Raw genomic sequence first — 15462 nt, forward strand, 5'->3', positions numbered from 1 at the left:
AGAGCACTACAGTGTCCGGGCAGACAAAGGGAACGAAACCGAAAGTGAAAGAGCGAGGGCCTCCGTCCGACAGTTCACACCTCACCAGGCCGTTGTTGATCAACTAGGAGTCGGGCATCCTGCCAACTCTAGCCCCTGGCATCTCCGGGAGTTAGGCCGCAATCTTTCGCCAGTCATAAGTCCGGTTCCCGATGGGCGATCCGACCGCGGGTAGCATCAATCGCCTCCCTGACAACTCAGCAACACGGTGCCATGCATACCATCAGGATTAGAGACAGGATAGTCGACGGAGGGCGCGAGGGTCTCGGGAGCTCTAAGCTCACGCGGCCATCTTGGTCAAGCGCTAGGCTCCTCCCCAGAATTCTGTCTTTTTAAAAAAAAGAATTGTATAGTGCCTATGCAGGTCCTGCCCCATGCCCACGGGCGGCAGGGCTGAATTCTTTCTTTTTTTAGAAAAAATAAATAGTACCCCAGCGGGTCCTGCCACATACCTACGGGCGGCGCCCCAAATTCTTTCTTTGTTTTTAAATAGTGCCCCTGCAATCACACTATCCACTTCCAGACTGTGGATGGTGGGAGTGCTGAGGGCAGGGGAAGAGGAGCAGAGAAACTGCATATCTTGCTGGGCCAGAACAAAGCTTACTTGCCATTTGGTGTCCCTCTCCGAGCAGCAGCAGTGTTCTCCAGGCACCTTCAGGCAGAGGGATGCAACGCAGCAGGTGCGTAAACAAACACTTCTCCTGCTCACTGACTCCCTCCTTTTATTTGAGTCAGTGGTCAACGCTGGGACAATAAAAGGGATTTCGCAGGTACTTTTGTAAAAAGTGCAGCCTTTTTACAAAACTGCTGATTTCACAATTTTTTTGCAAATCGTGAAATCCTAAAGGGTCTGTTTTATGTCTATGACAGTTATTACCTATGGTCCGGCTGTCCATGGGGCGTCTATGAAGCAATGGCCTCAGTTAGTAATGCAGTCTTCTCGAGGCACAACTCTGCAAATGCAGATTGAGCAAGGAGAGCTAGCAGAGCACATAGTTCACTCTTCACAGTACCAAGTTCAGACCATGTACACCTTGTCGCTGTGCACAAATTTGGGAAGGCCAGAAATTCATTGTTCACAAGCCTGCCCAAATCTGCAGGTGTAACAATACCACACTGCATATATGTAGGCTATGAAGTCTTTAATAATCACAATAGGTAGTAAAGGTGGTAAAATCTTTCTCAGCGTCTAAACATTGGAGCACTTAACAACAAATGGCGCATCAAAACTCCTCCTGAATCCTATCAGCACAACTGTTTTGCCTAAATGTAGCTGTCCACTGGTGCACTAGGAAGTGAAATGGAAAACATACATGAACAATGTGCTCTAACTGGCAGTACAGATAGAAAATGTTAATAACTTACAGTCCCATACAGGTCCATGTCTTACAGAATGTGGACACCCTGGCGGTACGGACATGAGTCTGTTAAGGAAGTATTCTTTTCTTTTTTTTATAATGGGTCTGTTATGGGCTGTGATTTTATGGTGGTTGTGGTTATTATGCTCACATTGCATGGGAGAATTATAAGCTAGTGGTAGTATTGTTGCAGGTAAATGGAGGCAAAGATCAAGCTTGGAACAATTATGTATTGGTATGGGACACTGGTTACTGAAGTCACTTGAAAATTACCACTCAGTCAATCAATCAAGTCGTAGTGGAGAGGTGTGGCTCACTAGTTAGAGGCGGCAGACCCGTAAGCAGAGAATCGGCCAGGGACCAGGGTTCAATTCCCGACGCGGCAGGGTCGTGGACCAGGGTCAAAACGGACTCGATAATTCTCGCCTCGGTACCTACTCTAACCAGGAACACACTCGGCAACTCTGGGCATTAAGCTTGCCTCATCTCTACAACGGCCCCCCACAGACGCCGGGGATGCCTGGTTTCACCTTGGAGATACCCAGAAAGGGACCATCTCACAGGGATAGCCAGGACGGGTTCCCCAGCGGTCTACAGGGCCGGGACGCCCCGTTGCTGGGGCAGCTGTGCGCTTTACAAGTCTACAACATTTACATTTACATTTACATTTGTAGAGCATGCTCTAGTCACCCAAGAGGGTATTCAGACACTTGCTGTGGGTCTTCAGTCAAAGAGACAGTTCATGAGCCCTTTACTGAAATCGGTCAACGATGGCGAGATGCCGAGGGACAAGGTGTTTCAGGTTTTGGCAGCGAGATAGGAGTAAGCGCATCCTCCGGCGCTGTAGGGACATATGCGGGGATCTGTGCGAGGGTGAGGTATGCGAAGAGGAGGTTTCTGGGGGAGTCGTTGAAAGTGAAGGCAGTGGTTCATGTAGGTGGGTCCTTATTCGTGGAGGGATTTGTAGATGTGGGTCAGGAGCTTGAAGTGGTATCTCTTCTGGACCCAGAGTCAGTGGAGATCTTTCAGGTGCTGGATAATGTGGGTTCTCTTGGGCAGGTTGAGAATCCGTCTAGTGGCTGGATTCTGGATCGTCTGGAGTCTTTGCATGAGGTCGGTGATGGTGCCTGCATAGAGTATGTTGTTGTAGTTCAGTCTGTTGGTGATGAGGGCCTGTGTTACCATCTTCCTGCTGCTGGTGGAGAGCCACTTGAAGAGCCTGCGGAGCGCGTGGAAGCAGGCTGAGGGGACAGCGTTGACCTGGCGTTTGATGGAGAGTTTGCTGTTGAGGATGATGCTGAGTTTGCCGGCATGGTCTTTTGGCGTGGGGGTGAGTCTGAGTTCCGACGGCCACCAGGAGTCTTTCCAGAGGGCGGTGTGTTTGCCGAAGATGAAAATTTCGGTCTTGTCCATGTTGAGCTTCAGGCAGTTTTACTTCATCCAGGCTGAGATATTCTTCATACTGTTGTGAAAGTTTGTCTTCATCAAGGTGGGGTCGGCTGAGAGCGAGAAGATGAGCTGGGTATTGTTGGCGTATGAGATGATACTGATGTTGTGCAATCTGACAATGTCTGCGAGTGGTGTCATGTCACTGATTGGACAGTGTGGAGATCTAGCAAATTTGCTTGTGCTTGCTGTTGGTACTAACCTTAATTAGGGCCCTTTGCGGCGAGATGGGGTACTTAGGGACCAATTACAAATATTTGGCCATTGAGCTCAACCTCTCTTTGTAACTGGCTAGGAACCCTATCCTTTTATCACCAATGCTTTCCGGACAATGAGCCTTAAAATACGTTGTTCCCCTCTTGCATTTCCCAAAGATTATTTGTATTGTAACCTTTTGCTTTAGAAAATAGAATTTAATTGTTATCAGGCTTTTGCTAATGTGACTAATCCTAGTGTGCAGTAAAATACACAGTTTTGCCCTCACGTTTTAATATTTTACTTGGAGGAGAATCCGCTCCTAAACACTATGTGAAGTTGTCCTGAAGACCCTATAATGCCTGATCAAGATTTCTTCCATTTTCTTTCAATAGTTCAAGATTAACGGTACAAAATGATAGCTATGTTATATGTATCAGTGAATTTATAGTGCTTTGATAGGTGGTACTTCATATTATAACTGGTTTCACATGAAATCATCAGTAGTTGCATCTGCCTCAAATTTATCATGTTGTAATTACTAAACCGATTCAAAACTTTATTCAGTGTTGAAAAATGTCATCTCTTTTGCTATCTCCTCTAAACTTCTTCATGCCACCCTGGGAACAAGCAAGCATCCTACTGCCTACCTAAAATGGAAAAAATAACCCCTTCCCCTAAAGAGTTCCTTAAAAGGACCACATCAACCTAGATAGCGCCTGCTTTGTCATCTGGGAGGTAATACACCTTGTTTCTTGTCATTGAATTATACTTCGTACTTACTTTTAAAGTGACATCTGGGACTTTGACATTTCTGCTTTCTCTCTCTCCTCCCCTTCAACCTGTTGCTATTGGGATAGAATTTAGTTTTTAGTTGGGCTGGCGGCTTTACTCAATCAAAGGCACCACACAAGTTGATAAAGAAGGACCCTTTCCAACATCTCCTATGCAGTTTCCCCAATTGTAACAGTGATCACCCCTGATGGACAGCTCCCATACCTCCTGGGAAGCCAGTCCAATTTATTAGCAAATTCTAACTACCCAATCAAATCTTCAAATATCTGCCACATTTGCTTTACAAAAGGTAATTTCCTAGTCTAGGACCGAAATCGTTCAATTACATACTTGGATGTTAAGGGTCCTAATTTTAAAGAAAAAAGTTATAGTGCCCCTGCTAAGAATCATCAAAGAGGAAAGCAATCACAATGACACACCTATCCCGCACTCTCCTTTCTCGACTAGATGTTATAATTTTTGTTTGTTTTTTTGCAGTATTTTGCTCATTGTTATTAGTCTCCTCAAAGGGGTGTGTCCTGTTTATTATCACTTCATTTTTAATTTCAGTACAAATCTCAATGTACAGCAGCTATTGTACGACAGTATGAAAATTTCCTTTGGCCGACAAAGTCATAAATTCTAGCCTTCCGAAGTGGCAATTGCTACCCATATGCTTTAACGGTTTACCAAAGAAGACTGTATTGTCCGCCTTAACCTTTATGTATACTGCCCTCATGCTGTCTTAAGTTCACATTACTCTGCTTCATTGCAAGGAAACAGGCTTTTTGCATTTTTTCAGATTTCCCCCCACTTTTTGCCCCCATTTGGATTACTATCTGCGGGTTTTTCGACTCAGAGGGTGCCCTGAGGCCTGCTAACCAGACCTTAGTGCCAGTGTTCTTATCAGTTACTAAATATATGTTTAATTTTTGGCATGTCCTACTGTTATGCAAATAGTGAACTATATGCCCAGTTGCAACCCTCAGCTTCTCCACCATTTGATATTTGTTAACCCTTCAGGTCCTATTTATTGGCACAAACATCTGCGAGTTCACAAACTGATCCTGCGTCTTCTTTGGACACGGAAGAAAATGAGTAGTGAGGAAACCATAGATAAATGTATGTTAGACTAAGAGGGACAATAACAGATGTTGACAATTTCTTTTTGCCTACTATGTACTAATCGGACCATAATTGCATTGTTGTGTTTATTGAGAAAATATAAATAACGATTTTATAAAACTAAATATACCAGGGTACCAAGATCATGTAAGACTGTCCACCCAGAGCTGCAGCACTGTTTGTGACAAATGACAAAATGGCTCCCATCCTGCTACTGCCGACTAGAGGGGAAGTTGTCACACTGCCAGTTCCACTTTGCCATTACCAATAATTGCATAGCAACCACTTCCCTTAATATATGTAAATCTCCCCTAAGGAAGGCCTATAGAGCCCTAATGCAGGGAGCTGTATATTAATAAGTAGGACACGTATTTTATATGTCTTGGCGTCAAAACCCCTAAAGTTGTCATTTTGCTTGCAAAAGTAAGTAGCCCCATTAGCTAACACAGGGTTACTGAGGTAGTTCAGTGAGGTGGTAGAAAGGGTGGTCGAGAATGTGTGTAAAAAGGAGCAGCTATATTGGAGCAGTGTCCTTACTGTAGGATGAAAAGCAGTCCTAGTAGAGAAGCATCAATGGAAACGGATCGGATTACTAGTAAATCTTGTTTCCAGAGTAAGCAGTCCCATGTGGTCTGTGGGAGAAGCGTCCTTTGGAAGTCTGTTAATCCGCCTCAGCCTGGCTAACTTCTGAATGGGACTACCTACCTAGGTACTGTACAGTATCAAATTAATTGCGAAATTAAACCGGACCTGAAACCCAGATCAAATTTTATGTCACTATTAAAGTGAAGAAACTTTTAGAAAGTTACCATTCTGTGACCCAGCAGGTCCAGTTGCCCCAAATGGGCTCTGGCCCACAGACCGCTTCTGCCCCCATGGGGAGTAGTGTGACTGACTCCCAGGCTTGGACACAGTAGCAGCCCACTGCAGGGAGAGGCACACTAGAATCTTTGGTCTGGTTGGAAATCACCCAGAAAAACCCTGGAGGTACGTTTGGTTGTCTTTTCAAGGACTACATCCATCAAATGTCGGCTAGTGAGCTATGGGCCCTCAACCCCAGCCGGGTAGCATTCAAAATTGCCATCAAAAAATGTGTGAGAATAAGTTCTCTCATAATGGATAAGGCACTCTTTACCAAACGTAGTCATGCTTGGGCTCTTGTAAATTCTTACAGACGGCTAGCCCCTGCAACTTATCTGTCTTGCACATATTCACTCTACTTAAAACGTAGCTTTATGGCAATCAGGATGGGTGACTGGCGTTTTTTGCAAGATCTGCCCCCCTGGCGACGTATGGCGGAGAATGTAATCTGCAGAGGGTGCGGCAAGACAGCAGAAACCCTCTTACATGTAGTTTGTCTTTGTCCAGCTTTTAATTCCCAACGCAGGTGCAAACTTAAAGCAGAGTGGAATAGGATGGGTGTTCGGACATGTAGGCAAGCCATTATTGTGGCTCTGAACCCTGAAAACAAAGACTTAAACCTGGGTTTAATAACTTTTATTCAACAAGTATATCGTAACTTTATGCAAAACAGGATTTGTTAATAAAAAATTTAGAGAAGAAGAAATGAAATGTCTATCATGCTCTGCAAAGTGATAGATCAACACATCTAATCCCATTCCACAGAACACTGCCTTGTTTTTAATATGTATGTTGTATTTTTATAGTCCGCGTAACATATAACAGTGTATCGTATCTTAAAACAGTTGGTTTTCTTTTTTAACTGTGAATTTTGTAAATTCTTTTAAAGATATCTGTGTTATATCTAAATAAAGATTATTATTATTATTAGGTGTTACCTCCCCCTTGCAGGAAGCCACTCAGGGTGTTAGCACAAAAGACGAGCTTCAAAAGCGAAGTCTCCTTTGGTGGGCAAATGGCGATAACAGTCCTGAGGGGCTTCCCTTTGTTTGAGTAGACAGCCTGGAGACCGAGACAGAGAGGGAAGACCAGTGTCAAAACCGGTTTTTAAGTGGGCGTGTAGCCCTTAGATGGCGACAACTCTAGGCTGGGCTACCAAGCTAATCACAGTTGAGAAAAGGTTCAGACATCTTGAGAGTGGCCAGAATAGTGCATTCTGTGATTGCCGGATGCCACACATCACTGGAAAGTTGTCACCAAGAGGGAGGGGACTTGGTAGCCCATGGCTAGTGACCACATTGTCCCCTCATGGCCCTTTCCTGGGATAAATATGGCACCCCTGTCCTCAGATCATATCGGTACAAGGACAGAAGAAGGACTACCCTGTAGCCCCTTGGACCGCACAAAGAGAAGCTGCACCGTCTGATGGACTGCACCTGCTGCACCTTGGGCTAGTGAAGTTAGGACTGCACCTGTGGCTCCTGGCTCGGGTCAAAGTCGCTCCCTAGTCCCAGACCGAAGCAGTGACTCCAAGGGTCAGTTGGCTGGCCACCTGGAACAACACCAGGGACATTGAAGAAGCCCAAACCACCAAGTTGCTAGCCACCATAGAAGATTTGCTGCTACCTGATGCTAGGCACCCAAAGAGACCGATCCTCAATGGCCAAAATTTGCACCCAAGTCAACCAGACCTGGAAGTGCTGTCAGAGTCCAGATTAGTCGCCCAAGAGGACACTAGGCCCCACTAAATGATTTTGCTGTGAACGGAAACTGGTAGCCCAGCTGCAGCTGGCCTTCTACAGTCTTGAAGCGGACTTTGTGGGACCCCGACTTCTGTGGCCAAAGTCACCCAACAAGACCCATGGGCCGAGAAATCACCACAAAGACATCCCTGTTGACCTCACAGCAACCGTAGCATCCTTGATAATTTTTTCATCCTGTATCCTCAGCATCAGGACCACTCCATTATTGTCTATGGTGGTTGGACTGTAAAGGCTGTAACTGAACTGGAAAATGCTCTGGTGGCTGGGTTACTGTCCAAATCTTCCCCATTAGCCCCCAGACCTTCTTCCCATCGGATTTGGTCACCCAAACCAGAACGGAGTAGCCGAATTAACTGTTGCAAACTTTTGAAAAGTTTGCAAACTTTAAATTGACCAATGCTTGTTTGTGGTTGAACTACAAAATGATAAAACCTTTAAAAATCTGCATCTCTGGAACCGTCTGGTGGATTTTGCTCATCCAGGACTCTACAAATTCCTAACACTATAATCTATTTTTGTAAATTGATGTTGTGTTTCTTTTGTGTTGTGTGGCTTTCTTATTTCGTTGTTGGGTACTTTTAAATGCTTTAAACTAACCTCCTGTGTGCAAGCCCTGCTGCCTGAAGCCATAGCTACCCTGGGTTGAGCTTAAGGTTGTTCAAATGAGCCTGACTGGACCCAAGACAGTGTTTGTGAGTGTATTCCACTGTAAGGCTAAACAGCCATTACATATATTACACCCAAATCCTCACAATCATCATCATGCTGTTAGTGTCTCAAACGGAATTCCTGTTTAACAATTCTACTCGAATTATGGAATTTTAAGGATCTTTTCTAAAATTACTTCTGCACTACCAGCCAAATTTGAAACTATGTTGTGGATTAATGCCCTGAATATTTGCTAACTTGCTTGGTTGAATTTAACCAAAATTAGAGCATTAGATGTCACACCTATATCTTCAGACGTTTGGGCAGCTGTTTTATGAAGTATCCCCCTTAATTGAAACAACCTAGGGAGGCTATAACCTCCACAGGTTTCTCCAATTTTGCAGGTTGTCTGCTTTGTCATTGTCACTGTACCATCAACATATAGGCATCAGTATGTTATGTAATATTGTGTGTACGTTTCTCAGGCTATTGGGCTTATACATTTTTTGTTCCTGTTCTAGGTAGTTCAGTGCCTTGCAGTCGAGGGCCAGCACTACAGGCGTCTTTTTCCACTCCTCCTACTAGCATTTGTAGGACAGGCCACGCGGAAGCAGTTACATGTGGGAGGAGCACAGGGACTGCCGAGCTTCCTGGGTCCAGGCGTATGGTTCAACAAAACGGTTCAAGCAATCAGCACTCGGAGACTTCTACAGGTCAGTCTTAAACCAGCTGTTCATAAAAGTACGCTGCCAAGATGAACGGCCACCTTTGTGTTTGAGGTGCCTAGGATAAGGAAAGGCACCTGATGTTGTTACCACACTGGATTTAGAGACACATATGCAGGTTCTTTACTGAGAATCTCATTTTGCCTTGAACATATATTTATCAAATAGTTAGTAAATAGAAAAAAAAACAAGGAGTCAGTCAAACATGAGTGGAAATAAGAAAAGCATAGATGTCATTTCGATTGGCGACTTCGACCTGACACTCTGGAAGACCAAGTGTTCCGTGCTACTATAGGATCGGCCATCGACGACTACTTTAGGACTAACACTAATACAGCATCATCGCTGCTGGTTGAGTGGGATGCCTTTAAGCCGGTAGTCAGGGGGCGCTGCATAGGGGAGGTGGTGGGAATGCGCAAAGTGCTGCTGCAGGACGTGCTTAAGGCAGAACAGGCAGTGCTTGAGTCTGAGAGGGAGCGTCCGGAACGCCAGGCGGAGTTGCTGGAAGCTCGGGAAGAACTAGCAGTGCAAATAGAGAGGCTGCGATGCTTTGATTTTAAGGCCTACTCGGACAAGGCGTTTGTGGAACGCGATAAGGCTGGGGCATTGCTAGCCTGGTTGGCCAATCCGGCGCACAGGGGGACAATGATACTGGAATTGAGAGACCAAGGGGATGAGGTGCTGTACTCCCAAAAGGGCATCAACGACTGTTTCCTACAGTATTATACCGGAGTAGGTTTGGTACCTGGACTCCCGGGTGACGAGGAGTTTCTAGAGCAGGCTGGACTGTCCGCAGCGCCATAAAGCATATGGCCAGAAACAAAACGCCGGGCACTGATGGGCTTCCCGTTAAATTTTATGCAGCCTACGTAGACGTATTGACTCCCTGTTTGGTGCCGCTCTACAATAAGGCACGGCAGGAAGGTGCCCTAACTGCCTCCACCCGTGAGGCCCTTATCGTCCCCCTCCTCAAGCCAGGCAGGCCTGCCTGGGACCGCACTTCGTATAGGCCTTTAGCGATGCTTAATCTTGACTACAAGATTTTAAGCCGAATTCTAGCCAGTCGTTTGATGCCCCATATGACGAGCCTGATCCACACGGATCAAGCTGGTTTTATTCCTTCTAGAAATACCGCGATTAATGTGCGCCGTCTTCTGCGTATTTTGGGGTTCGACTCATATGACAAAGATGAGGCCTGCATTTTTGCGATCGATATTGAAAAGGCATTTGATAGCCTGGAGTGGCCCTATCTTTTTAACGTCCTGCGGGAATTTGGTTTGGGTGACTGCTTTGTACAGTGAACGCAGATGCTCTACAGTGCTTCCACTGCCAGAGTGAGGACGGGGGGCCTGATTTCTGCTGCCTTCACAGTTGCTCGGGGGACGAGGCATGGGTGCCCGTTGTCCCCTTTACTGTTTGCTCGGGCGATGGAGCCCATGGCTGCCCACGCCCGGTCGGGGCAGTACTTCCCGGGACTTTTGGTTGAGGGGCGAATGCAGCATATAGCATTATATGCGGACGATCTCCTCATGTTCCTGCCAGACGCTGGAGATGCTCTGCGGGGTGCGAGGGCCCTAATGGAGACCTTGGGGAGGGTGGCAGGACTCCGGGTGAATTGGACAAAGTCGTGCTTGTTTCCTGTTAGACCTGACAGGGTAGACCGTCCGAGTGCAGGAGACGTTCCGTGGGAAGGTCGGTGTTTGCCGTACTTGGGGACTCAAATCTATCATGATCCAGGAGATCTTATAGAGAGTAACGTGGGGCGGGCGGTGAGCGGAGCAAGGGACTACTTTTCTTTTGGGGGGACCCTTCCTCTTTCGGTTGCGGGCCGGGTGGCATTGGTGAAGATGGTCGTACTGCCCTGGTTTCTTTTAGGCCTGGGCTAAAATTCCATTCCGTCGCGGAAATTGCGATAATTTGACATTTTGGCGTTCCACGGAGAGCGCGAAAATGTCAAAATTTCCGCAATCCGCATTTTACCGGAAATGTTTTGCTTGCTCGCGCTGTAAAATAATACATTCTCGTGTGCGTGCGATCGCCTTACCTGAATCCCCGCGTTCGCTGACAAGTTTTCCCGATCCGGTCGCGTTCTCCATGAGATGTTGGATTGTTGGTAGCCATTTGCGCTGTCTCGGGACAGTTTGCGCCCGCAGTGACGTCATTCGTCGCGCGATCACGTCTTAATTCATGCGATCATGCACCGCGAGACAAGTGAAAACAAGATGGCCGCGCCCGCGAGCAACCACATGGGTAAGTTGGCAAGCCGCGACCATGCAGAAAATACCGCGAACGGGCGGGGATAAAACTTCCGCATCTTTGCGATATTTCCGCGTGTTTGCGGAGATTTTTAACATTTTCGCGATAATTTGCAAAAGTGAATTTCGCAAATTCCGCCCAACCCATAGTTTCTTTATTATTTTGAGACACTTCCTGTTTGGATTCCAGTTAAAATTTTTGCCCAGCTTAACACTTTGATTACGGGCTTTATTTGGGGAACTGGGAGACGGAGAGTAGCCCTGACCACTCTCCAGAGGCCCAGGGAGGAGGGAGGCCTTGCGCTACCTGACTTGGAGGCCTATTACCATGCTGCACAGCTTCAATGGTTTACGAAGTGGGTGGCGGGCCATATCCGGTGCCCGGAGGAACAGAGGAACAAGATGGGTCGGACCCGAACTGGCATCACTTTTCCTGCGTGTTGTTATGGGTCCCGCTGAGAGGTGTCTTACTGCGGCCGGATTTACGTGCAGTGAGCCAGTGTTGGACACGTTTGGCCAGGAGGACACATGTCAAGACTCCGTATGCGCCCGAGATCCCGCTGCGGATGTGTGAGGCGCTGCCCCACAGGGGGACTGGAGTCAATTGTTGGCCTGGGAGGAGGCAGGGGTTATGGCGCTCGGGGACCTCTATGAGGACGGTAACCTTCTAACTTTTATTGATCTTAGAGAACGACATGATCTCCCGCGAGGGGACTTTCTCTTCCACGCGGCTTTGACGGCGGCTGTCAGAAAGCACTGGGGAGGGGGACTATTGGAGCCAGCTACGTCTCTCGCATGTCAATATGTGGTGATGGCCGCGGGAACCTTTAAAGCGGTGACCTGTCTATACCGCCGAATCACCCGTGATCTGCGGCAGCCCCTGACGGCGTTGCGCCTCAAGTGGGAGGCAGGTCTGGGGGAGCCCATTGCAGACAGACCTTGGGAGATGAGTGTAGAACGGCCGTGAAATGCTCTTGGAATGCGCGCTTCCAGCTCATTCAGTTCTATGTTTTTCATAGGGCCTACCTCACACCTGGTAAGATTGCTGAATATTATATTTTGGGGTGGATGCCACTTGTCCCCGGTGTGCCCAGGTTGGGGCAAGTTTTCTCCACATGTTTTGGGAATGTCCGTGGGTGGGAGACTTCTGGAGAGGGGTGATGGCTGTCCTGCTGGCTGTGACGCAGAGGGAGATATCTGTTACTCCGGGGGTCTGCTTGTTACATTGGTTCCCCCACACAGCAAAAACTAAGATTACCAGCAGGTTCATTGACCTAGGGTTGGTCTTAGCTAAGAGAGATATTACTTCCCACTGGAAAGCGAGGCAGGGGCCTAACCTAGTGCTATGGAATAAAGAGTTAGTGAAGTGGGCAGAAATCGAGGGGAACTATAGGCTCTGCATGGCTCAGCGTAATGGGACTGAAGTCCTTGGAAATGGCCCGGGCATAGGTGGCACTCCTGGACCTGGTCAAACACCCTGCTTTGGATGAGGAGGATGCACTGGAGGGGAGGGGCGTGGAGGGGGCCCCTTGAACGACCTTCCTGCCTGTGGGAGTATGATGAGCACTGCGATCCCTATGAGTGTAGCGGGAGGCTTCCCCCTGGGTCTCAGGCACCTGTGCTACCCGGACCTTCGAGGGAGGGAGACTGATAGGTGGTGCGGGAGATTTGACTGCCTTCTGGCTGCTGTTGTATCTGGCGACATGCTTGGGTGGGTGGTTGGGGTAGAGGGGCTTTGTTGGGGGTGTTAGGTGTGGGAGGGGAGGGAGGTGATCAGGAGTTCTTCTTGTAGCTTCACACATCGGACTGCATCAACCCTGTTGACGGGCTGAGCTGCAGCACCAGTATCTGGGGGGGCTGGGTATGACATTGTGCCTTGATTGTCATATTATCTATAGTACTGTATGCTGACTTTCTCCCCTTTCATCTCGGGGACCACAGACTTGAATGTATGTGCTCTGAAACTCAATAAAATTCTGTTTTAAAAAACAAAATAGGTGTAATTTCGAATAGCATGCTTTTAAAGATGATATATTAACAATGAATAGGTCAATAACCACATTCTTGTGTCTTCTTGCCAAAATGTCCAATACAAAGACAAGTAATTGCATTAAAAACATTTGTGATCCATATTCAAGAATTGTCAGGCTTATGCCAGGGAAATCTATGATTCTCATACATCTCCATCTCTAAGATTCACATAATTCCAATGGGCCAGTAATCCTTCTTAAGAAATGACAAATTCCGCTGATACCTCAAACTCGACAGCATTTGCATTGAACCGCAGGTTATTTGTAATGGGATTATCACGCCATTCGCTTTTTTATGTTGGAGTATTGCAGTAGAGGGGTCTTGGGATCCTAATGTTCCAATAATGTTTTATGGTACTTCTGTAATTATCCGCAGTGAGGGCATGATCCTCATCCCTCATAAAATGGATGGATTCCAAATTTTTTGGTAGAGTGGGCATAATTAAATAGAAATTGGGAATAAACAGTTTAATACATGTAATTTATATATTTAGGTTTTAAAAAATAATCACCATTTTCATACACACTTATATCCAGGAAAAATGACTTGTAAAGAGGCCGATGACTTGATGATGAAAAACATTTATTTGTGCTTGTTTCTTTGTATGTGTGGCAAAGTAGCCCAAAGCAGAACAGCCAACACATATTTCGTCCTGTCACAGCAGACAAGCCTGGGGCCTTTTCAAGGCTGAAAAATACCATTCATAGATACAAACTGAAATGACAATTACTTAAACATAAGTGAAAATAAAATAAAGATTAAAATGTAGTTAGACAATGTAAATGCCAGGGTACTGCTGCACAATCAGTTTGAAGTGAAGCCTGTTTATACCCCAAAAAATGAAACCGCACTGCAAACCTAGGTGCCTCGCGGAGTCCACGGACGAAGGGCTTGTTATGCGGTGAGTGGATGTTCTGTGTCTTTCGTGCGCAGGTGGCAGCCGCGGCACCGGAGGCGGATTGTGCCCTCGCATCCCTGATCTCTGCCTACCCTGCAGTCAATCCTGCGTGGCACTGAGGGACTACCCCCACGCTCCTGGCCTCTTCTATGAGACGGGCTGCTTTGGGCTGAGTGATTCGAGGGGAATCCAGAGCCTTTATGTACCCTCCGCTTTTGGTAAATCAGCACCCCTGGCCCTACTGACCACATGGCTCATGCCTACTGTCCATGAGGTCTACCCCCAAGATTGCTGATAAGGGTCTTCTCGCTGGCTGGTGGTGAACCGCCCCTACGCTGCGGACCCTTGCCTGACCACTGAATTATCTATGATGCTGCTCACTGCTTACCCAGTTTGGAGTGCCTGAGCCATACGCATCCATCTCATCGACGTACTTAGCCTTCTGCTAGACTCTTGCGCATATCAGCTGCTCTCCTAGGGGATATTGGCAGACTGGAGATTGTGTCACCTTTTCATCCTACACAGGACGTAGTATTGACTGAGTGCAGCAGATATATAATGGGGGCAGTGACACCAAACAACGACAACTCTCTTTTGACCCCGCTAGAACCCGAGGTGAGGTGGCACTGAGATCCCCATGGAGAACGCAACTGGTTCATCTACGACTGAGGCCCCATTCTGAAGGGCCTCGGCACTCCTGGCTGAATTGAATTTGGGGTTTAAATCTACAGATTCCCATTTGGATGCACTTGCTGCCCGCCTGGATGGTATGCATGAACGTATGGATGGCCATGAAACGCGCCTAGATGTTGGAGACCAACGTGTCTCCTACATTGTAGACACCAGTGCTATCACACTTAAATGCCTTCAGAAGGTGGAAAAGCTCCTTAAAGCATTGGCTGCTAATTTTGGAAGGGCGCTCTCGACGAAATAATATCCGCATCGCTGGAGTTGCAGGTCAACCAACACTGGCCACATGAACACTTATGTGGAAAATCTACTTTGTGAATTGTTCGGTGAGGAATCGTTTTCCTCTGTGTTTGCGGGTGAGGGCCCACAGATCCACGGGGACTAGAACAGTCCCGGGTGCGCAGCCCCGCCTCATCATCGCAAGGCTGCTTAACTTCCATGACTGTGGCACAGCACTCCGCCTTGCCCGTGAAAGCAGGCCGCTGCAATATCACAGCATATCCTTTTTTCCTGACTTCACTCTCTTAGTGCATAAGTGCTGCCGCATGCATGCTTCAGAGGGCAAATGTGCGCTATGCAATGCTATACCCAGCCCGCCTATGTGTCCAGGTGGACGGCAAGCAGCACACCATCGATAATCCTGCAGACGTCGTC

The 15462-nt window shown here is 47.2% G+C and overlaps 1 protein-coding gene across 7 annotated transcripts in view; it reads left to right on the forward strand.

The window, feature by feature from the left end:
* The window catches only part of LOC146775930 (receptor-interacting serine/threonine-protein kinase 2-like), a 765942-nt gene that overhangs the window by 603355 nt on the left and 147125 nt on the right, over positions 1-15462 (forward strand). For all 7 annotated transcript variants that reach the window (XR_014972009.1, XR_014972010.1, XM_085637723.1 and 4 more), the window contains one exon: positions 8731-8922. Coding sequence is in view for 5 of the 7 variants with exons in the window: in XM_085637723.1 (XP_085493849.1) it covers positions 8731-8922 (192 nt within the window). In the remaining 2 variants the exon portion in view is untranslated. The remainder of the gene's footprint in view (positions 1-8730; positions 8923-15462) is intronic.

This window comes from Triturus cristatus, chromosome 12, assembly GCF_964204655.1.
Source record: "Triturus cristatus chromosome 12, aTriCri1.1, whole genome shotgun sequence".
NCBI classification, from domain to species: Eukaryota; Metazoa; Chordata; class Amphibia; order Caudata; family Salamandridae; genus Triturus; species Triturus cristatus.